Below are 22,681 nucleotides of genomic sequence, written 5' to 3' on the forward strand. Positions count from 1 at the left end.
ACAGATCTGATAGTTTCTCAACATTTATATAGGGCCACTTGTACAATTCTGAAGTTAACTGCAGTTCATGTGAACTCCGTTCATCTTTGATCCTAGTTCAACTCACCGTTGTGTTGTACCATTCTTCCGTTTGGTGATCTACGTTTAGGTACGCATGACTGCGTGATGGAATACGTGACTAGTGTTTCCGTGAGCTATTTCTGTGGTTTTGATGATTGTATTCGAGTTGCAACTTGAATTCGTAAAGTAAACAGTCGATGGTTGCCGGTTGCAGCATATTTTATTATTTTTAATTGAAACCTTGGCGTTTTATTAATTTTCGTCGTGTTAAAAACTGTGAATTTTTTTGAAAAATGGAGAATATTAAAGGGAAAATGAAAAGAGCTACAAATTTCTCAACTGCAGAGGAGAACACCTTGATTCGAGTACTGAAAAGGTACAAACCGATTATTGAAAATAAAAGTACCGGATCAAATAATAATAAGTAAGTACAGTACAGTTTCATTTTCATCATCATGTTCTCATCTTTTATACATTTGATTTGGGTAGTTAATTATTTGAATCATGTTTTCAAAACAGTTTAAAAAAAGCAACCTGGAAGAAAATTGAGGCTGAATTCAATCAGCTGGCGTTGGGAGAATTTCGCGATGTTTCCACTTTGAAAAACAAGTACGAAAACATTAAAAAACGAGCAAAACAGAAATATGCGGAGGAAAAACGTCACGTAGCTGGAACCGGAGGAGGACCGCCGTTGGCTGTAAAATTCACAGAAACTGAGCACGACATAGCCGAAATGTTAGGTCCCAGAATGACTGGAGAGGATTCACATTTTGATTGTGATAATGGTATGTAATTTAAAATCAACACACCTACCTTGTGATATTCAATTCAATGATGTGATGTTTGCTTAAATGAAGAAAGATGTACATTTTTCATTTCATTTATGTTTTCTAGAACAAACGTCAGCGTTTCATCCTGTAATTTTAGACTCGTATATTCAAGAAACGGAAATTGATTATAACAACAATCATGCTAACGGATATGCTGAGCAAGTAATTGATGACGTTGAGGAAGTAGAAGTACATACTCAGAATACAGATAACGTAGGTTCGTATGCAATTTATCTATAGTTCAACCTACTCCTTCAGCTGCAAGAATTGGTTACCTGTAATATTCTGATTTTCTGTCTACATTATCATTTTTAATCATTTTATCAAATTACAGGCACAGGATCCGATGATGCCGAATTCGAAGCTATTAGGGCTCGGCAATTACTCTTAAGAAATGAACAACTGAGGTCCAAAAATGTAACAGCACCGAATACAGCAAATACATCCGATGATCCCGATTTTGAAGCTATTAGGGCTCGGAAATTAATCATAAGAAGTGAACCACTGAGGTCCAAAAATATAACAGCACCGAATGCAGCAAATACAGTACAGAATTCTCAAAACTCAAGTGCTCTGCCAAAAACATCGAATAAGGATACTGATATCTCTCAATCGGAATGTAAGTACTAATTTTGAATACATATTTTGTTTGATGATTCATTTCAATACTACACTTAAAAAATTCGTTTCCTTTTACAAATTATTACCTTTTAAAATAATGTGAATCGTAATTGTTATTGTTAGATGAAGAATGGAATAGAAAACGTCAAGCAAACAAAAACAAGCAAAAAGAATCAAATGCAGGTACTCAAGAAAACTCATCAAAACGTAAGTAGATAATTATTACAGGAATTGATTCAAAAATTTATGTATGTACTTAGTCATTTGTCACTAATGCTGAGTGTATCCTACTGTGTTGCAGAATCGGAATTCACAAAACGCCGCCGTATATACGAAGACCAGCTCTCTAAATGGGCCGGGGAAAAACGGACGTTGATTGAACTGCAGAAGAAGTCGTTCCAAGAGAAACATTGTTTAGAATTACAACAGAAAAAAGATAAACATGAACGTATACTTTCCAAAGAGGAAGAGGAGATTGAGCTCAGGATCAGGTTGATGCTCGATGAGCATCACCTGAAAATGAAAATACTGCAAAAGCAGCTGGATAAAGAGTCTGTATAATTTTAATGAAATTTTTTGATTTTAGGGAATGTCCGAATGTTCATTGTTTTTTTTTTTAATCGATCTGTTTTTACTGCAGTGGCAGTTGGCAGCGAATGTTAATTATTCTCATTATGAATGGATGTGTTTTTACTGTTCTGGCAGCAAGTGTTAATTATTTTTATTTTTAATCAATGTATTTTTACTGCTGTGGCAGGTGGCAGCGAATGTTAATTATTTTCATCGTGAATGGATGTGTTTTTACTGTTCTGGCAGTAAGTGTTAATTATTTTTATTTTTAATCAATGTGTTTTTACTGCTGTGGAAGGTGGAAGCAATTCTTAATTACTTTTATTATGAATCGATGTGTTTTTACTGCTGTGGCAGCAAGTGTGTTTTTATTTTTAATTGATGTCTCCTTGCTGTGGCAACAAGAGTGTTAATTATTTTTATTTTCAATTGATGTGATTTCACTGCTGCGGCAGCACGATTGTGTTCGTTGTTTCATTTTTAATTATTAATTTGAGTCATTTGAGAAGTATTGGTCTCATTTTTTTTCTAGAAATAAATGCGTTTTTTGTTCATATTTCTCAAGTTGGTCAAGTTTTTCTATTACTAACGTAGATGGGTGAAATTATTTTGAAAAATTAGAACACTCTGAAACAGTTCATTCTATAAGAAGATGGTTTGCAATGCCGGAAAAGAGATTAAAAAACAAATAAAAAAAGAACTTTGATTCAAGTTTTGCAACATGATTTTTCATTTTTCTCTTCCTTTTATCAACATACAACTGAAAATCTTATTATTATTTATTACTAATATTTCATGGGGAAATGCATTGAATAGAACTTGTAGAACTTCGTTTTTTTTATTGAATTCGTATTACATACTCCGTTTCAAAATTATTTCATAAACAATAAAGAATTTTATTTTTAATTATAGTGCATCGAAGTAATTGATTAAGGTATCTCTTTGGATCTGATTTACATTAATTGGTGGCACAGCAAATTCTTCGGCATCAAACTCCGTTAAATCCACCAACCTTTCAATCCCACGCTCCACTGCAGGCATTGCATCACCGAAAAATCTTGCAATGTTATGCAATACAGCAGTAGCTGTAACCACCATTTCAACAGAGGTCACTTCTAAATTGATACCCACCGCTAAAATCGGAAAACGTCGTTTCCATACCCCAAAAGTGCGTTCTATGGGGTTTCTGGTTCGAATTTGTGCGAAATTGAATTTTTTTTCAGCGGCAGTGATGGGATTTCGAAGTGGAGTAATGAGGTAATTCCGAACACCATATCCTCCATCACCCACCAACAAGTCATTTCCGAATTCTCCATCTTCAAATTTATACTTTATAGATGAATTATTAAATATTGTAGAATCATGTGAACTACCAGGCCATCGACAGACAACGTTTAGAAATCGCAGGTTAGAATCGCATACAGCTTGAACGTTATATGAAAAGAAACGTTTTCTGTTGCGAAAAATTTCAGCATCCTGGCCACCAGGAGATAGTATTTTTACGTGAGTGCAGTCGACTGCGCCAATACACCGAGGGAACTGTGCAATATTGAAAAATCCTTGCCGTATTTCACTTAGTTCTTCTTCAGAGGTTGGGTACTCGATAAATTCTGGTCTCAGACGCGCCAAATAGTAGGAGACGAGTCGGATAACGCGGCTGGCAGTAGACTCGTGTACGCCAACAAAATCTGCAGCTACTTTTATCATTGAGCCTGTAGCGTAATATCGTAGCGTTAACAGTACTTTTTCGCGTGCAGTGAGTGCATTATTTCTGAAAAATGCATCATAATTATTATTAAAGTACCCCACTTATGAGAAGTAAGTGAAGGTAGCCGTTTGTGAGCAAGTTTTTCTTTGGGTACGGTGGATGTGCCATTTTTGAGTGCTAGCATGGGCATATCAGTAATCATCAAAGTAAACATCCTGAGCATCGTGAATAGTGAACTAAACACATGCATGTTTCTGTGTAAAAGTATTATAAAGTGCCAAAAGTAATGATCATTTCTCCGCTGCTGTAACCTTTTTTGCATTTTATTGTTCTTAATTTTAATTCTTCAACGCAAATAATCATATCAGGCCATGAATTGTGATTACATTAGAAGGCTGCAAACCCAATTGAAAAGTTGATCGCCAAAGTTATGCGTAGATGCTGCAGCTGTACTGATAATTTCTAGTAAGTATCATTTTTATAATTAGTAATTATTCACTAATCACTTCAAATAAACAGATATTCCGAAAGATTATTTCTATTACACTGTGTCAGGTGAGCAAACTGGAATACGGAAGCCAAAGTTGAGTTTCATCTGTTCTTTGAGAATCAAAATATATTTTAAACGTGCAACATGTCACATTTGATTGATATTGCATAGCAGTATTACTCGTACAAACATCAGAAAGATCTGTCTGAAGAAACTGCAAACTGGAATCATGTGTTTTGCTGTGAAGAGTACAATGCCGGAGCTTTCAGAGCTCAAATAATATGCATAATATTGAACTATTGAAAGTGATCGTACAAATTACTGAAATTGCCCAGCGGAGATGATGAAAAATTTAATAAACATTGGAAGTGATGAAGTGAATTTTGTGTGTCATTTTTTAATGAAAAATAATCGGAACTGCGGTGTTCTGTTGATGGAGTACCTTTTATAATAGGGAGTAGAGGAATCCTGGCACTGCGTAATGGAAATAATTATTATTGCTTGCTGGATGAATGGCGAATCAGGTTTCCGGCATGGCTCAAAGTACACAAAAAAATCCTCATATAAGGTTACATTTGAATGGTATATTTGTTGTATGTAATTTACCTGGTAGTTCGTGAACTGATTTTAGATTTTAGTTTTTCAACTAAATACATAACGGTTGATTTCGAGAGACGAAATCGATCTAAAAATTCTTGTTCATTCCATTCTACAAAATGATCTATTCGATGTCTAAATTTTTTTTTTCGGCGCGGAAACGCAATCTTGTAAACCAACTCTTGAAAATCTTCGTCTGATGTAAGATTTTCATCATCATCTGAGTACATCGACATTAGAGATTTTTTATTTATTACTTAAAACTCAAAAATTAATAATCAATAATCGCCATGCACGTTGATAACAGCGTATGTTTACGAAGTTTATCAGTGTTGGGTTCTGAAGTTCAGTTAACTGTAGTTTAACCGGCCGAAATTGGCGAGTTAAATTTAACTACAGTTCAAGAGTTGAACGAGATTGGTACAACACACTTTTCCTACTGAACTTGGTTCAACTCTTGACTGTAGTTTAACTGTTTGTGGTACAAGTGGCCCATAGTGTTGATTTTTTCCGCAATCGTAGCTAGTCGTACTAATGACGAGTGATAAATATCTATGAAACAACCACGTGACGTCATCAAGAAAATCATACAGCTTCTTTTATAGAGTTTTAAATTAATTCTTCACTATACTATAACTATTTCATAATCGGATGAGCTAACGTATAAGCTGAACAATTGGGAAGACAAAAAAGTTGAAATTCTTAGCAGAGAAGTGAAAATTTAGACTCAAAGCTACCTTCTACCTTAAGCGCTTGTTCGATTCGGTCTTGAATTAAATTCACCTCCTCCAGCTTCGTATACCCAACAAAATGCTTACTTCATTCAAGTTTTACCTAATTTTATTGACAAATTATAAAATAATAAGTACATAATTTATGTCAACTGATAACAAATTGAAAATTCAATTCGCAGACTGAGACTCGTATAAATGGTGGAAGGCAGTGTTGGAAAAAACGGTTTAAAAAAAAAGACAAAACAAACGGTTTTTTTTGTTCAAAACAGGGTTTTAAACTGCCGGATTCTCATGTGTTTTAAAAATGTTTAAAAATAATGTATTTTAAACACGTTTTTAACACAAATTCATTTGTTTTGGATTCAGGTTTTCAAATATACGTCATCCAGTCATCAACTTTTAAGATGTGACGTCATAAAATAGCTATAAGACTCAAGAAATATTAAAAAATTGAAATCAAAACACAAAATTTGCCTTCAAAAAAAAGTATAGGAAGAAGAATGAAAATCTAAAACTTCAATTCCTTCAATTTCACTACTTTTTCAACGAGAAATTGAAAAAAAAACGTGTTTTTTTTTAGGAAATTAGAGTTCAAAAAAAACTTGTTTAAAACAAAAAAAAAACCATTTTAAATAGAATTTTGTTTTAAACATGGTCCGTTTTTTTCTCGACCTTTAAAACACACGGCACCGTTTTAAACTGACAACGCTGGTGGAAGGTAAAGAGCTTAAATAATATTCACGTTAGCGGGAGTCTATAAATTGATTACGTGCTTTCTCTGTGTACAAATACGTATAGGCTGCACAAGAATTACCTACGTCTCTCATAATTTGCTAATAAGTATGTACCAAAAGGCTTACAAAAAGCCGTATATCCGGAAAGAAGGGAAGTGCCGCATAAGTATAGGCATGCATTGCGTAGGTATATATTCTCTCTCTCTTAACTAACTAACTACGTACTTATTGTCAAACAGATTTCAAAGGGAAGGGCTGAAGTTACAAAGAAGAAATTACGAACACTGACGAATCAGTTCAAATGATGGCGGATACTTTTCATGCAATAATTTCTCAAAGCATTATAATCTACATAGTAGGTACATATGTACCTATAGTTTATACGTACGGCATTCAAATATGCAATATTAACTAATATGCACATACGTGTTTCTATGAAAAATGCGTTTTTCAAACATAAAATTTTATTAATTGAATATCTGACACACAAATTCACACATAAGTAGTAACATTTAGGTTTTAGTTTTTACACCAATTAAAAATGAAAACTGATTTTGTAATTGGCGATTTTGAAGGGCGTAGGTATAAAAATGTAGACGTATAATAATTTATATAATCGAATTAGGTAGGTATTTTTTATGCAAACATGTCTCATAAAGGAATCCATGCACACGTTACAAAATAAAAACAACAATGAAAAAACGAAAATTTGATTAATATTGCTAAACACGATACATATAGAAAAAAATTTATCGTTGCCAACTATCAGGAACTAAACTTTTACGAGTATTTTGCTTCGAATCGAGTTTAATTTCCATCCATGCATATGGAAACACAGCCATTACTAACATAACGCACATTATGTAGAGTTTAATTGAGGTACAGATATAACCATGATATGCAAACGCGATAGATAATCCTAAAAATCTATAGAAGAAATTTTGCGAGAATGGAAATTCCCAGCAATCTGGGAAAAGTGAAACCAACGAACCTGAAAACAAACAATGGTATTTTCTTCAGTATCAATTTTCCAAATTAACGAACTTCGGTAGGTAAGTATTGTAAATAGGTAGAGATACGTGTTATATGCGAGTTATTGTATATTTCATTTACACCGAATATTAACACCAATTCATTAAACAAAGGTAAACAAAAGACACAACGTGCCTAGGACAAATGTAGGTAATAGGAAAACAATTCATTAGAATAATTGGGGTAGAAAATTCTTATAGGTAGGTACTCACAGAACGAAAGCGTGTCCCAAATAGCATTACACACACCCCATGCTGCTGATATGACGTAAAATAAAGCCGCATCGTCGCTCGTAGGTTTCCATACTATTAAAACGAGAAGCAAACATGCTTGAAAGATGAAACCAACACCTGTTGTAAATTAACGAAATTATGTACCGTCAATATAGGTTCGCATTATACGTATGTATTATTCGAAAATTAAACCCATTTAACCGTACCTATGATGAAATACCTTCGCATATGATGGATCAATAAACTTAATGTAAATCCCGCAATAGACTGCAATAAACCTAAACTGATGAAAATTAAAGGTGTGCTTTGAATTCCAATTACGCATACAACGTAAAACTGTGCAAAGGAAAAAAAAATACATTAACTCGCTGTAAAATCTATGTAAAAAATTGTTGAGCTTTCAAAGTCAATTTAATATTGAAGCAAATAAATTTAATAAAAGGTACCTCTACCTACATAGGCTAATTCGGAAATTAGATTTTTGAAATATTTTCCGCTATTACAGCATACCTATTACCGATTCAATGCTTTCACAATCACAATGTGGGGTTCTTTTTCTCTAGTTGAACCCTCAAAAACAGTGTGAACTTTACGCCGGGGTTTTTATGTTATCGAAAAGGAGAGAAAATTTTCTGCTTGAAAATTGGAAAATTGAATAATCATCATTTGAGAAATGGGCGTTTGAGTGATTGTTTCAATGCATGAAACACGAGAGATCTTTCATTTTGCATCGAAACAATAACTCAAAAGCACGGTTTTTCGATTGTTATTCAACTTTTCAATGTTTGACTTGGGGAAATTTTTTCCCACTTTAGCTCATCAAAAAGGTATCAATTCAAAACCCCTTATTCTTGGACACCTGATGTTTTCTATTGGAGTGCCACCTATAATCTTTGGGAACGATGAAGTAGCTAAATGTCCCGAGAGATGATAAAGAATTAACATAATCCTCCACTAGGATTAGAATGTCTTGAAGAGAAGCAGGCCCGTAGCCAGAATCTGGCTGTAGCTGGGGCGAAGGAAATATCAGCTGGGGCAGCACTTTTTGAGGCTCAAACATCTGTGAAACATACCCCCCCCCCTTTAACGCCCTCAACCATCCGTTATTCCAAAACAATTTTTACAAAAAATGAACATAATGCGTGATGCTGGGGTTGAGTCTAATACTTACAACTGTAATCTGCGCAATTTACTGTGAAACTCTTGTAATAATTCTTTGGCTGTGACTGTTTCTGTTTAAATTTTGTCATGAGGTAAAATAGTCAAATTTGACTCGCGTCCAAACAACATTAAAAAAAATATATTATTCAAATTTTTAAAGAAATGTTAAGACAAAAAACGCTCTTTTCACCTGAAAAAACTTTACTTCTCGAAACAAACTTTTGCCCTCACTCAGGGCTCGTACTTGGTCACTTTTCAAGAAACTAAGTTACTAAATTGGGTTACTTTTTCAATAAGTAGCTTTGGTTTTCCAAATTATTATTTTTTTTTTTAAATTTCAAAAATTCAATTTTTGCATTTAACTTGATGAGAAAAAAATGCTAGTAATACCCATAAGTGAATAATTTGAGAAAGTTGACCTACTTATACATACACTTTTATCGCGAAAAATAGCTCAAAATCTCACTTTTTGTCAACATTTCCAAAAATATCCTCGTTTCTTGCCAAAAATTGTTACTTTTTGGTAAAAAAAAATGCAAGAAATATCCATTTCCCTTTCTAAAAATTACCAAATAATTCCGCTTTTTTGCTTGAAAAAAATGTCAATGACCGAAATTTCTCCCATTTTCAACCGAAGGTTGCGAAAAAAATGATCATTTTTTTGGCCTATGATTGTCAAAAATTTGTGGTTTTCCTCAAAAATAATCCATCTTGCTTTTTGCTAAGATTGTCAAAATTCTCGGTTTTTCGCAAAAAATTATAAAAATTTTCATTCTTTCTTAAAAATTGTCCATAGGTCTTCCCTATTGCTGAAAATTTTAGCTTTTTCGTAGTGTAAAAGTCTCAATTTTTTATGTAAAATTGCCATAAATTGCACAAAGTGAAAGTCTCACTTTTCGAAAAAAATTGCAAAAAGATGTACTGGATTTCTAATCCTCACAAATTACTAATTTTTACTCAAATTACATATCAAATTTTTGATTTAAAATTTAGTGAACGCATCGAGCGAGCCATCGATCTATCAAATGCAATTCATGCTAGTGTAGCCATTTCATGAACGTAACCATAATTTTACATTGTTGAGTTTTTGGTTTTTTGCACTTTCTGATTTTTTTTTCTGATTTTGCTGGTCGGGGCAAACGTGTTTTTTTTTTGATTTTGCTTCCTGGGGCAAACAGTCTTTCTAGCCGGGGCATTGCCCCGGCTGCCCCTACGCTGGCTACGGGCCTGAAGAGAAGAGCATCGGTACATGACTATTTTCGTCTTTGTTATACGGGGTGTTTTGGCTTCCGGGAATCATCTGCCAAAATTCAACTGTAGATGGGTACTTACTCGAGGATTCGAACAAAAAACGTTATCATGACTGGTTGTCTATCTTGTGAATTGAAAGAGCTATACGTGCTTCGCAAAACTCGAAATTTAGTAGGTACCTACCTATGTATGTATTACTCGTATTTTTAAACATATGATCAAAAATAAGGAAATGTTTGAATAATTCAAAATTATGCCCATAACCCATGGTAGGTAGTAGGTAAGGTACTCGAATGGACGAACAAAAAATGTTATTACGACAAATAGCCTATCTTCAAAATTGAAGGGGCAAACCTGATTCAAAATTTCCACATTTGTCGTGCTTTTTGCCTTATATAGATTTTTAAAATTTTGAATGTGTTTGCACCTTCTATTTTGAAGAGAGACAATATTGTCATAATAGGTAACATTTTTTGTTTGTTCGCTCAAAATATTATGAGTTACTAAAGTTAGACCCCAGATAATGGAAATACGCCATTTTTGGTTATAGGAAGAAATTGTATGGGTATTGGGTACTCCTTATTTTTTTTTACCTCATACTCATTTTAACATGCAAAATGGACACTTTCCCACCATTACGTAGCGTCGTAGCCCCTTCAATTCACAAGATAGGCAAACAGTCATAATCACCTTTTTTGGTCGTCTCCTCGATTGCTGTCTACAGTGAAATTTTGGCAGACGATTCCCGGAACATCCTGTATTTTAAAACGTTTAAAATGCGGTTTAAAAAAAATCCTTCATAATCCCTGAGGAACGGGGATGCAACAAAGCACAGGTAAATCAATTTGTTACATCTTATATGGTCGAGAAATGATTTTTTGAATCAAATTGAAAATTTGTTCCATACCTAAAAAAGATGCAATTTTCTTTCCAAAGAAAACAAAATTCGAGTAAATTTTTCTACATCGTCTGAGCGTTTAAGAATAAAGCTAAAAGCATAAATAAGTTACGAATCTTTTGATTTAGTAGAATTTATAAAATGTACCTTGGTGAAATCAGCGAGCATGAATCCTTGTTCAATTCCAATGAAAATGAATAGAGGCGTTATAAAGGTCAATTTGGAATCTTTAAACATTGCGGTAACCGTCTGTACAACATTTTCGAATTTCGATTTCTCAGATGGTCCATGGTTAAAACAAATACGTATTCTGTGAATAAATAATATGGTAACAAATGTTCCGACAACGCAACAGCCTAAAAACACTCCAGCCAAAACGGTACTGGTTCTACATGGTAACAAGAGATTATTTTTCGTCGACGTTCCGGTGGATTTATTGAATAATTCGTTGATAGAAGTGATTAAACTTTTTGGACACGATTCGTAGCCGCAAATTCGATCATTATCTTTGCCGTTTTGGAATAAATTCATTAAACTTCTATCTTGCTCCTTTTCGCTCTTCGACGAAGTGGTTGTTAATTGAATCAGTAAATAGGTAATAAATCCGCCCAGTATGAGACCGACGCTTTCTGCGAACGATATACCGCGATATAATTTCTGCACCAGCGACTCTCGTTTCGTTGATTCTAATTTGCTTTGAAATTCATTTTCTTCTTCTTCACTCGGAACGAACTTCAGTTTAGACGCCAACATAATCAAATACGTTATTCTGGTACTGTTTAAATGTCCCGTTGATAATCCCATTAAAATATACGCCGGAATTAGCAAATACACCTTCGGGTACAAATGAAAAGCAATGAAAATAGTGCTTATCGCGTAGCACGCTGATAAACATTTGGTAACGCCGAGTCTATGGGCGATGTAAGGCGAAAATAACGCCGACACCGCTGCCAAAAAATACAAAACGGCCAGCGAAAGCGGTCCCGAGCTGGACAAAATTTGGATGTCGCTTTCCTTGTTGTTTTGAATATCATTAGGTGGCCACCACAGTGATACTGAACCTTGCAATATGACGATCGGGATAAAAGCCACGGTAAATATTCCATGAGACAAACACAAACCGACGAAATTTTGACAGATAAGAGGTCGACTATACACAGGTCCTAAATGAGATGGCGTCGATCGAACTACTGCGATTAGCTTACGAACGGATGACGTCCCTGTGGAACTTGTAACCGAAGCTTGTCTACTGATATGTTTGAAATTATGAGTGCTTGAGGTACCCATACTATGCGAATGACACGGTATCACCGAACTTGATCTAACACTTCGCGATCGTCGGGTGTTGAATAATGCTCTCTGTAAACGAAAAAATAAAAAAAAATTATCCTACGCCATAAGTACGAGCAATGTACATACATAGCTGGATAGATTTCAAAAGGCAGGTACCTATACGCGGGTACCTAACTTGAAAAAGAAAAAATTTTCCATTTACAAGGTCGCTCCGGCTCATAGAACGCCGCCGCGTCGACGAGAGCTATAAAATGGCAGAAAATTTTTACTGCTTCCGTTATAAAATTTAATTTTTCCAGTTCGTATGTATTGTTTAAATTGATGCAAATTCATTTGCATGAGAAAGCATATTACAGCATGTAGCAACGTTTCTGCGATACGATGTCGTCGCTTAGGCGGTATGTAGATTAAGTCATTTCACGTTTAAATGGTTTTATAAAATGTGTCTCATCATTACGATAAACACAAGAAGCAACAGAACGTTGTGAAATTTTCCCAATAATAAGATTAAACGCTGTAGATTTTCTTTATTGGGAATTCGCGTGTTTTTAAAATCGATCCATTAAATTTGCCGAGCGAAATTGTTTTTATAAAATGTACTTTCACCTCCGCACAAATTCTAGATGTTTCTTTTCATCCTCATACTTATCCTTTTGTGTAATTTTGAATTTATATGCTACGAAGGATCCTATATATACGCGTATTAAAAATCTAAATATTTGTCCTACATTTCCAGACTACAAAATAAAAGTAAGTATAGGTAATATATGTACCTACTTAGGCCATTATGCTTTTGTTATTGAAACAATCAATGGTTTCAAAAATACATTTTTTTTTAAGTTGATCTTTTAAACCTCGCGATTGATGGGGAGCATTTTCCAATAATGTTACCGCATAACCTACGTTTCTCTATTACATTATGTATCTAACTACCTATTGTATATATTGTATATCTATCGGACAAATTAGAAGTATACAAGATCCTTAATTACGAGGTTAGGCAACTTATCCTGGTTGGCAATGGAGTGATAAGCGGACACGATACTTATATTCCGCCTTTCACAAGTGGAAACCGAAAATGAATGAACTCGGCGCCATGTCACAAGGTGGCTCCCTCTTTCCGGACTGCAAGGATACTCCCTCTCCTCTCCACTAAAGTAAAACTAGCCACAATAACCCAACTCCCTTCCCTCAAAATATTTCCCAATTTCCCAACAAAATACTCATTAATAGGTACGTATAATCGTAACGGATTTTCGGAATTTTGAAAAAAATACTTTGGTAAAAAGTTCACTCAGAAGCCACCTGCAGAGAAATATGTACATTTTTTGTGCTCTACAATTTATTTTGTTTTGATATTTCATCCTATGCCTACAATTGCTTTTTTTTTTGTGGCGGTAAGTATAGATTACTTAGGTACTTACTCTTGATTTCTTCCAGAAGGTGTGTAGCACGGCCATATGGGCCAAAATAGCATTTTTTTTAAAGGTAGGTAGGTACCTAATTTTTTTCATTTTTCGCCAAAAAATTAAGGTACCTACGAAGTTTGTATTTTCTAGAACGTGTTTCTAATATGAGGGGTGCATACTTGTGTAGGAAATTTTTTCGAATGTTTCTAATAATTTTTTGCTGACTTGTGGCATTTTGACATTTTCAAGTGGCCATTTTGTAATGATATCGGTTTTATTGAGGTTTCAAAATTTCAATAGTTATCGTAAGTCTGGCTCTATTATGATAAGGAGTAAAAGGATTTAAAAGTAGCCTTCTATGGTTCATTAGAAAGACAGGTTTCATTTTTGACAAGTTGTGGTAAAGATGAATTCTTCAGATAGCCCCATATTTCGGATCTCATACTTCCAGAATAATTAGGCCTATGCTAGTCGACCTTTTCGATACCTACAGTATTTTTATTACTCGAACAAAATTCGTTGGAAACAAAGTGTGATTTATAACTTCTGATAAAATAACTAATTTACTTTACCCTCCCCTCCACCCCACCCCCCCAGATGTAGGTATAAGAATTGAGAATAATGTACTTTACTTACATCATAGCTTGGTTTTTTCTGAAAGGGCACACTTGAAACGCATGAATTCGGGTTCGCGCTCAAACTTCTGGTTTGATACACAGGTTTATGGTCCTTCTTATTCCAGTCGACAACGATGCCTTTTTCCTTAAAAGCTCTTGCGAACAGATCATTTTGAATGTCAACGTCAATACATCCTGCAGAAAGTTCGTTCAAATTCGGCAAACTACCCATTATTTTCGTTTTTATCCATTGTCGCTGTTCAATTCACAACTTTCCAAAGGCTATAAACTCTGAAACGAAAATAATTTTTTATGAGTTGGCCTTAAATTTCCAAAGTACTTCTTAAAAACTGTTAAATAAGATATAAAATGGTAATGGCTGAGTTGCCTTTTAGGCGACATTTAAAATTGAACTTGAACATAGTTTCACTCGTTTCTCATCTTCTCATGCGACTGCAGCATCTGGCAGGTATACGTAAAGTGTTCAACTGTTCATACACATGATAATCTACGTATAAGAGCTATGATCTTTTTCAAATTTTCATTCAAACGGATTTGGATAGACGAGTTTCCGATTAAAATTACATATTTTTAATTTTAAACGTGAGAAGAACCTCCGATACACACGAGCACCGAATACGTATATACAAATGTCATTACTTACACGTAGTGTAGATATCAATTTCGTCGGTATATCTATGTATCTTGGAATTTCATCACTTGAGATTGAAAATTATAAAGAGCATTTGAAAAACCTATGAGAGAAGAATGAACAAATCCCATTGAAAATTTAATTCAAAGTCCATAAGTAAACACCAATTTTAAATAAAAAAAATTAGCCTAAACAAAATTGAAAATTCTCCATACAATATCAAAAATTGTAAAATTCTTCTACAAGCAGCGGTAATCTTTTCATCAAAAAGAGCCAAGTCGAAAAATTGCTTTATACGCATGTATAATACGTAGGTAAGGTACCTACCTATTCTACATGAAACGTAATCCATTTCATATTTCCACAATAAATATTTTCGTAGGTACACACATTAAAATGATCTCTGCTCTCTGCCCGTGCTCGTATCATTAGTTTTTGATAATGTAACGAAATTGGATCAAAACTAACGTTTAATACATGCTACAGATGAGGCTCTTTTAATTGCCACAAGCCTACGCATAAATTTTAACCATGGCTTTGGGAATACAATTAAAGCATTTTATAAAAAGATGATTTTGATAAAGTTATTAAAACTCTCTCGTCATTTTAAAAAGCTCGTAGGTATATACTAGTAGGTAGAGGCATAGAGGAACCTATAATCCGCAGTCGAGTCGTACCTGCACGGCTGCACGTTAGTAAAATTATACATTTCCACACGATGAAAAAAAAAAACATACGGCTAAATAACGCATTCTGTTAAGTATTAGTGCAAAATATGATATGAAAAACCAATATTCTTTAATACCTGACATTTGAATAAAAAGCAACCGCTTATTCGCGTAAAAAGGGAATTAAACGCCGACGAAATATTTTATGAATTCGAATAACGACATTAATCGCAATCACTGACAATGCTGAAAAAAAATTCCAAGTAAGTACTTACATGGTGCAATTTCGCTGAGTTATTTAACTCTTAACCGAACGACTTTCAAGCATAATGCGTCTCTTATAGCAAAAGCCTAGACCAAAACCTATTAAGTAATGCGAATTTTCTGCTAACGCCGACGAAATTGTGCAAATAATTTTTCTAATTCGAGTTCGAAAAAATGAAAACATCCACAATGAGACAAAATATCCTCACTGATGATTGTTTTCAGACATTTTACATTACTAGCTGTAACTTTCTTCCGGCGAATTCTTACATTTTTTTTTTTTTTTTTTACTCTCTTGCGAATAATATAAGTTGCATCTGCCAAGTTATTGCCATTGTATCGCGTGAGTGGCGGTTTCAAAACATGACGAATTACCTATATGTGTAGACTACATACCTACCTGCCTACGTAGTACGTACTATCTACATTTATTCTGTGAATTCATTTTTAAAACGAAAATGTTTCGCGGTTTTTGTTCAATAAAATCAAAAAAAAATTACAAAATGGTTAGTTATAATAGGCTGTTTTTACGAAATGAATACAGAATTCCAGACTTGCTGAAAACAATAAGCATAGAAATTTTCATCATCTTCCAAAAAAACAAACGACAAATTTCACGTACCTACGTAGTTGAAAAGTTGGCAATTTATAAGACATGGTATGAAAACGGAGTTAAAGTTTAAAAGCTAAAATATTTCTCTCACAAATAAATTAACTTGAATCAAACTAAGAAATTAAATTTTCCTTGCATGGTGTTGTTTTTGAAATTTCATTCAGTAGACGAGACGTGTTATTCTTATTTTAATCACTTTTGAGTGTTTCTCGCGTAATCAAACGTAGCAAACTGCGAAATTATATTTAATTTTGTTTATTTCAACATATTTTACCTAAATAGGTAGGTACTTGTGAGTAGGAGGAAGTTGTAAAGATGAAACTTTTGATATTATTTTATGCCTTTGTAATAATCAAATAATGAATTCGGATTTAAACAATGCCCAAGATTCAATTTGACAATAGGTAGGTATGTTTCAAAAAAAAAAAAAAACATGTTCTATTTATCTCAATTTGCTGATTTCATATTCAACCTCACTTCTATGTATAATTCGATGTTCGTTTATTCGATATAGCGGACTTTTAAATTTAAAGGACATTTGCTAACGGAATTTTCTCAGTTTATATGGCTCGTATTGATTTTTATAAAGTAAGTTATCATCAAGACTACACAGCATTCGATATGAATTTTCATGCAGTAGGCGGGCTGGGGTCAGCGTACACAGAACGCCGATTTGGCCTGAACAGCGTGTTTTAGAGAAGAAATAAGATCTTTAAGGGGATATTCTCAATACATGGTAGTATATCTGTTTGCCTGCCAAACTTCAAACACATAATTCAGAGCCATTTGTGCATGGAATGACTTCAAATTTGGTATATACATTTTTCAAGACATTTTGAACAATCCTGTGCATGCATTTGTCGATACGTTGAGTAGTTTTCGAAAAAGTACGATTTAATGAAATGTTGGACATTTTGAGAAAAAAATCCAACATTTTTGAAACTGTATTTATTGAAAAACTATTCAACGTATTGACAAATGCATGCACAGGATTGTTCAAAATGTCTTGAAAAACATGTATTTCAAATTTGAGCCCATTCCATGCATCCGCGGCTCTAAATTATAACATTGAAGTTGTCCCATAAGACCAATGTAAATTAAGGCATTTTGGTTATGCAATGGTGTATTGAGAATATCCCTTAAGTCACTCATAAGAAACATTTTGTAGGCTCAATTTTTTTGCCCATTTTCACTTCTCATCATCTTAACAGCATTTCTCTAATTTCATTTTTTGAAATTTGGAAAACACTTTTATTGTCTTTAGGGTTACCTCACAAGGAACCATGCACTTGATCACTCAGACATCGATTTTGCTTTCATTTCTCTTTCTCCTCCCTTCTCTTCAAAGGGAATATTGGCGGATCTACGAATTTTAATTATGTATTATAAAATTTACCATAAATTGCATACATTGATGAAAAAATTAAATCACCAGTGTGATCCTGGTCAATTCTAATTTTAGTTTCATTTAAATTGAAATTACAATCACGCTCAGAGGTCCAATTAAGTAGGTATAGGTATCTATGCAGTGAGTGGAAGAAATGGTAGGTATCTTTTTTGCGACAAAATACCTATTTCAAATAACGTAAAATGTTGACAAGCATAGTTTTTCTGGCTTATACTCGTACATCGAAAGTGGTCTCCAACTCACTATGGTTGCGTGAGAATAAGACTTGGAGAAAATAAATGAAAGATAGAGATCACCAGAGCCGTGTAGCTGTCAAACCACACATATTTCGAGATTTTAAGTAATTACAACAAAACCGAGCACCTCAGGGATTTCCATTGTGACTGCAAGCATTTTTTTCTATTTTGCTGATATTTCTTTAGGTATACTGTAATTAAGTCGTGGAGAAATCACATGATTACTTCGTCACTACCTTCCTCTCTTTCAGTTCCCCAGCATCCCAAAAAATTTGCTTCTGACTTTTCAGGTTGAGCATGAGTAATGAAAATAGGAAAATTAATTGCCATAGCAGAGTGATATTTATTCATTTTCAACACTCTTTCAATAGCAGTTCAATAAAAAAGTCGAAATACCGAAATTTGCACAAAGTTGACGGGGGGTGAGAATTCAATTGTTCAATAGTCTAATAATTATGGCGAAAATTAATCGACTATTTTACGACAATAAACGCGGCGAGTTACGACAAAGAGCTTTTTCTTAAACGCTTCGAAGTTCTTCTAATTATTCGACGAATTTCTTGTTTTCTTTTTTTTTTCATTTCATCGCCACGACAAAAAAAAATCGAAATTTTAATTAAGATCCAATTTTGAAATTCTTTGAAGGTATTCAACAAGGAATATAAAAAATTTTCTTTTTACTAATAAAAACAAAACTGGGTACTTTTCTCATTCAATATAGGTACCTCATTAAGTAGGTATAATAATTATGATTCAACGTTAAAGAATTCCATAAACGAAAATACGATAACCTTTACCTACATGATATAAGAATTTTTCAGTGCAGGCAAGTATTTGTACTTTTAAAGCAAATGTTATAAAAATCATGTACCGATGTATGTAATTGACTCAATCCTGAATTACCCATTTTATTATTATATCACGTACTTCGCTAATTAACGAGGAAGTTCAAATTTTTCTCCTCATCTGTCATTGGATTTACCATCAATATTGATCATATGTAACTAAATTTATACTTCTATACAACATATTTCAAGGTTTTCTGTACATTGTTCAACTATTCGTACAATTTTAAGAATGGAATTGATTTTCTAACAAATTCTCATAAGAAAGATCTCTTAAACATACGAGTACATAACTTTTTTACACAGTACAATATACGCTTTCGAGAGAAATGAAACTATACACGAGTAGAAGTGAAATTGATTTATAAAAATTTTACGTGCTCGTGTGCTGCCGAAGAAGTCAATCTAATTTTGTTACAAAGAGAAATAAATTTGCATATGCCGTAGTTCGTTTTATTGTGTAAAATTGTTACAACTACATGGAATTGAATTGAATGAAATAAATAAGTATTCCATTTCTTCCACAAAATATCATTCCAATATCTTGTCTCATTTCAACTTCAAAAACCTCTACCTGTCTAAAAAGAATATCGAAATGGGAAGAACAAACTTCACATTAGTTACTTACTATATAATTAGTAGTAGATATAAGCTCTTTGATGGCACACTTACCTACCAAATGTGTAGATATTGGTGACACACCTAACTTGAACATGAAAATTTATGTAAATAGGTAAATGGCCTTTCGAATGCCTAATATGCATAATAATTTATCTATCTAATATATATAGGTACATATTTAACAACGGTGGCTGGTATTAAGACCAAAAATTTTCATTTCTTTTTTGTTTGAATCAAATTAAGTGGGTAAGGTACCCTTCATTTTTAAATACTTGATAGGATCGCTTAAATGTTTCGGTAGAAATAGGTTGATAGGATTACATTCAAGATTTTTTTCTTACTTTTGCAAGATAAAAACTTGATTTTCAACTCAAAGATATTAAAAAATTTTATTAGTAACTTGTTTTGTTCACAAAAAAAAAAAACATTTTCCGACCAAAACAAAACAAATATGTAAGTAGGGTGTAAAAAATTTTAGCGTAAACTTTTATAAAAATTATAATAGGCCTATCATAAACGAGAAACTTTTCATTGTAAAAATGCACCTTTGTAAAAGAAAAAGAAAACAATTTACGATCTTATCTTTCAAGATATCAAACACGGAATTCAGATTCGACGTTTTCTTTCATTTCAGTTTTAAAATATCACTTCTGCGGTGAGCATAGGTAACAAGAGAGAGAGCTCAAAACTTCACAAAATAAGTTGCGAAGTTTTATTTTTTATTTGACGAAAGAATGGGGGAAAAAGTTATTAAAAAAGCAAACTTTTTTGCATTTATTCTTATATAGATCACTATACCTACGCCTTATAATATTATAAGGATACCCGTTTTTAATATGTCAAGATAGGTATGTTTAGAATATGCAAGTACCTATTTACCTAGGAAGTACAGGTACGGTGAATGTATAATTGTACCTAGAATATTAATTTGATCTGATGGGTACTTTTTTCTTTCAAATTGCAATTGCCTATTTATTATCAATTTATCATTCATATAGAATTCATTGATTTTGAATTAGGTACCTACCTAGGTAATTAACACATATGCAGATAACCGTTCTTGTATTAAAATTATGTACCTAAGTATACCTGTGTATTTACGTATCATAAAATAAATTCTCTCTTTATCTCTCTCTCTTTTTTTTTTTTTTTTTTTTTTTTTTTCAACGAAAGTACGCTGCAGATTTTTTATTTTGTAAATTAAGAGAAATCGGAAAAAATATTAGGTTGGTACCTATTTGAACGAGAAGAAATATTTGAACGAATATAAATTAAGCTTATACTATTTAACTCTATTTGACCTAGGCAAATCAACTATTCCAAACAATAAAAAAACACCCAACTAGATGATGTTCTCTACTCGTTCAATTTATCACAACGGTAGTTCTCTTTGAGAAAATTATACCTATAATTTAGCACGTTAAAAATTTAATCATTTCAAAAGAGCAAATTTACAAATGTAGCCTTTCATGTGGTTATGTAACTCTGAATGCAACGTCATTCAATATTTAAGTTCATCTTTGACGAGAAAAACTGCTCATGTTTAATTTTTCGTGAAAGTGTTGAGAGGTGTTTCGTTCTCGTGCCGATGGTTTCCCGTAGAACAAATATTTTACTCGATAAAATAAAACAAACAATAACTTTTTCACACAAAAGGCTCATCTCCGAAGATGGAATTTTACTTTATCAACGGAAAAATCTCTTTTCAAACTTCACAATGCTCAATTTCTTCCGTAACCACCTATCGATTTCTATACAATGTTACATAGCAAAACAAGGATATTTGATCTTCACAGTTTGTTTCATATCGTAAATCGAAAAATATGAGGTCAGCTACTGGGCGTTTTGATGTTCATTGACCCACATACAATGTAAAGAAATGCTTTCAGGAATGAAAAATGTTCCAATGTATCTACTATAAGAATTTTGGTTTTTTAAATTTTTAAATCATTTTTCAGTAGGTACCTACTTAAGTTTTTTTTAAAATTGAAATTAAACGTGGTCTTGCATGCCGTAGTTTTGAAATTCGATTTTTTTTTCAAAAATGTGTTTTTCTAATGAGAATAGCTTTTACATTTTCCTCCAAATAATGCAATTTTTTGCCTCGCGGATGGATTAAAAATGAACATAATAAAAATTAATATGCACAGAGCACTTGATGAAAGTTGATTAACAATGGAGTCGGTATAATGGGCATCGAAAGACATTTGATTTAAAATGGATCAAAGACGTGCCACTAGCTGAGTGAAAAAATTAAAAATTAATTGAACCTTACGTTTAAAAAATTGTTCAAAAAATATTCGAAATAATCGCTCAGTAAATAATTTTGACTAGTGAAATTAAATTGTTTGAGTATCCAAATTGTGTGAGTTGAAAATAAAAATAAAAATAAAAAAAACATTAAGCATTTTTTTTAAATTTTAAATGAAAAAAAAATAGGTAAAAACATGAAAGTGATATGCAAATTACTAAATAATAATACAAAATAAAGATCCATATTTCATTTATTTAATCCTAACTGCGTTAAAATTCTACTGATAAGCGTTTAAAAATGCTATGTGTTTATTTACCTGAAATGATATCAGCGGATAAATTATTTGATGAACATATGGACACGAAACAACGATAAATCATTCTGAAAATTTTTGTTTACTCCAGTATTGAAATTAAATACGTTATGAACAATTTCTCGTGGTATTTTTACTACCGAAATACGAATTCGTTGCAATACGGTCGCTTAGAATTTTCGAAAACATCTTTACTACAACGCATTTCCTGATGGTTTCGTCTCTAATCTCGCTCGAGAATAATATTGTGATAATAGAACGGAGCTTGCAAGTTGCGCATGCTACAATCAATATGCGAACTTAAAGACATTGTATCGCAATATTTTTCATTTTTGCTCGAATATTTCCAATTTTTTTTATTATTTTCGATTTTTTTACCAGCACGAGATTCAATTTTTCAAATATTTCAGTTTGATTTGATAAAATGAATGCTGTCAAATTTAAAATGATCGTTTTAAATTAAGTGGGAATTATATTTACTCTGCATCGAGTAAAGTAAAATGTTTCGAAAATTTGATCGGCGTTATTTTTTTTATAAGTAATTCGGCTGTAGATATTACCTACGTATT

General features: G+C 33.0%; 3 protein-coding genes across 3 annotated transcripts; 1 reads left to right on the top strand and 2 right to left on the bottom strand.

The window, feature by feature from the left end:
- The first annotated feature begins 8 nt into the window (after positions 1-8).
- On the top strand, positions 9-2,637 carry LOC135832379 (myb/SANT-like DNA-binding domain-containing protein 3). Its single transcript, XM_065345596.1, has 7 exons — positions 9-484; positions 580-845; positions 955-1,107; positions 1,225-1,509; positions 1,635-1,718; positions 1,813-2,062; positions 2,152-2,637. Exons 1-7 carry the CDS (start codon positions 354-356, stop codon positions 2,240-2,242), a joined length of 1,260 nt encoding a protein of 419 aa, XP_065201668.1. The 5' UTR covers positions 9-353; the 3' UTR covers positions 2,243-2,637.
- Positions 2,302-6,127, bottom strand: LOC135832382 (putative nuclease HARBI1). The gene is made up of 2 exons (XM_065345601.1): positions 4,886-6,127; positions 2,302-3,852 (listed from the first exon to the last, which is right to left on the bottom strand). Exons 1-2 carry the CDS (start codon positions 5,110-5,112, stop codon positions 2,988-2,990), a joined length of 1,092 nt encoding a protein of 363 aa, XP_065201673.1. The 5' UTR covers positions 5,113-6,127; the 3' UTR covers positions 2,302-2,987.
- Positions 6,128-6,790: 663 nt separating this feature from the next.
- Positions 6,791-22,353, bottom strand: LOC135832377 (protein unc-93 homolog A). Its single transcript, XM_065345593.1, has 6 exons — positions 22,116-22,353; positions 14,258-14,529; positions 11,067-12,278; positions 7,816-7,945; positions 7,589-7,726; positions 6,791-7,335 (listed from the first exon to the last, which is right to left on the bottom strand). Exons 2-6 carry the CDS (start codon positions 14,468-14,470, stop codon positions 7,094-7,096), a joined length of 1,935 nt encoding a protein of 644 aa, XP_065201665.1. The 5' UTR covers positions 14,471-14,529; positions 22,116-22,353; the 3' UTR covers positions 6,791-7,093.
- Between the last annotated feature and the right edge of the window lie 328 nt (positions 22,354-22,681).

This window comes from Planococcus citri, chromosome 1, assembly GCF_950023065.1.
Source record: "Planococcus citri chromosome 1, ihPlaCitr1.1, whole genome shotgun sequence".
In the NCBI taxonomy this organism is placed as follows: domain Eukaryota; kingdom Metazoa; phylum Arthropoda; class Insecta; order Hemiptera; family Pseudococcidae; genus Planococcus; species Planococcus citri.

Bases quoted from the DNA above. Each gene is read 5' to 3' on its own strand.
- LOC135832379 (XM_065345596.1), top strand. From the start codon at position 354: ATGGAGAATATTAAAGGGAAAATGAAAAGAGCTACAAATTTCTCAACT. The intron at 846-954 runs GTATGTAATTTA...TATGTTTTCTAG, and splicing joins ACATTTTGATTGTGATAATG to AACAAACGTCAGCGTTTCAT. The intron at 1,108-1,224 runs GTTCGTATGCAA...ATCAAATTACAG, and splicing joins TCAGAATACAGATAACGTAG to GCACAGGATCCGATGATGCC.
- LOC135832382 (XM_065345601.1), bottom strand. From the start codon at position 5,112: ATGTCGATGTACTCAGATGATGATGAAAATCTTACATCAGACGAAGAT. The intron at 3,853-4,885 runs GTAAATTACATA...TGCATTTTTCAG, and splicing joins ATCAGTTCACGAACTACCAG to AAATAATGCACTCACTGCAC.
- LOC135832377 (XM_065345593.1), bottom strand. From the start codon at position 14,470: ATGGGTAGTTTGCCGAATTTGAACGAACTTTCTGCAGGATGTATTGAC. The intron at 7,946-11,066 runs GTACATTTTATA...TCCTTTGCACAG, and splicing joins TGCTCGCTGATTTCACCAAG to TTTTACGTTGTATGCGTAAT. The intron at 7,727-7,815 runs GTACGGTTAAAT...AATTTACAACAG, and splicing joins GCGAAGGTATTTCATCATAG to GTGTTGGTTTCATCTTTCAA.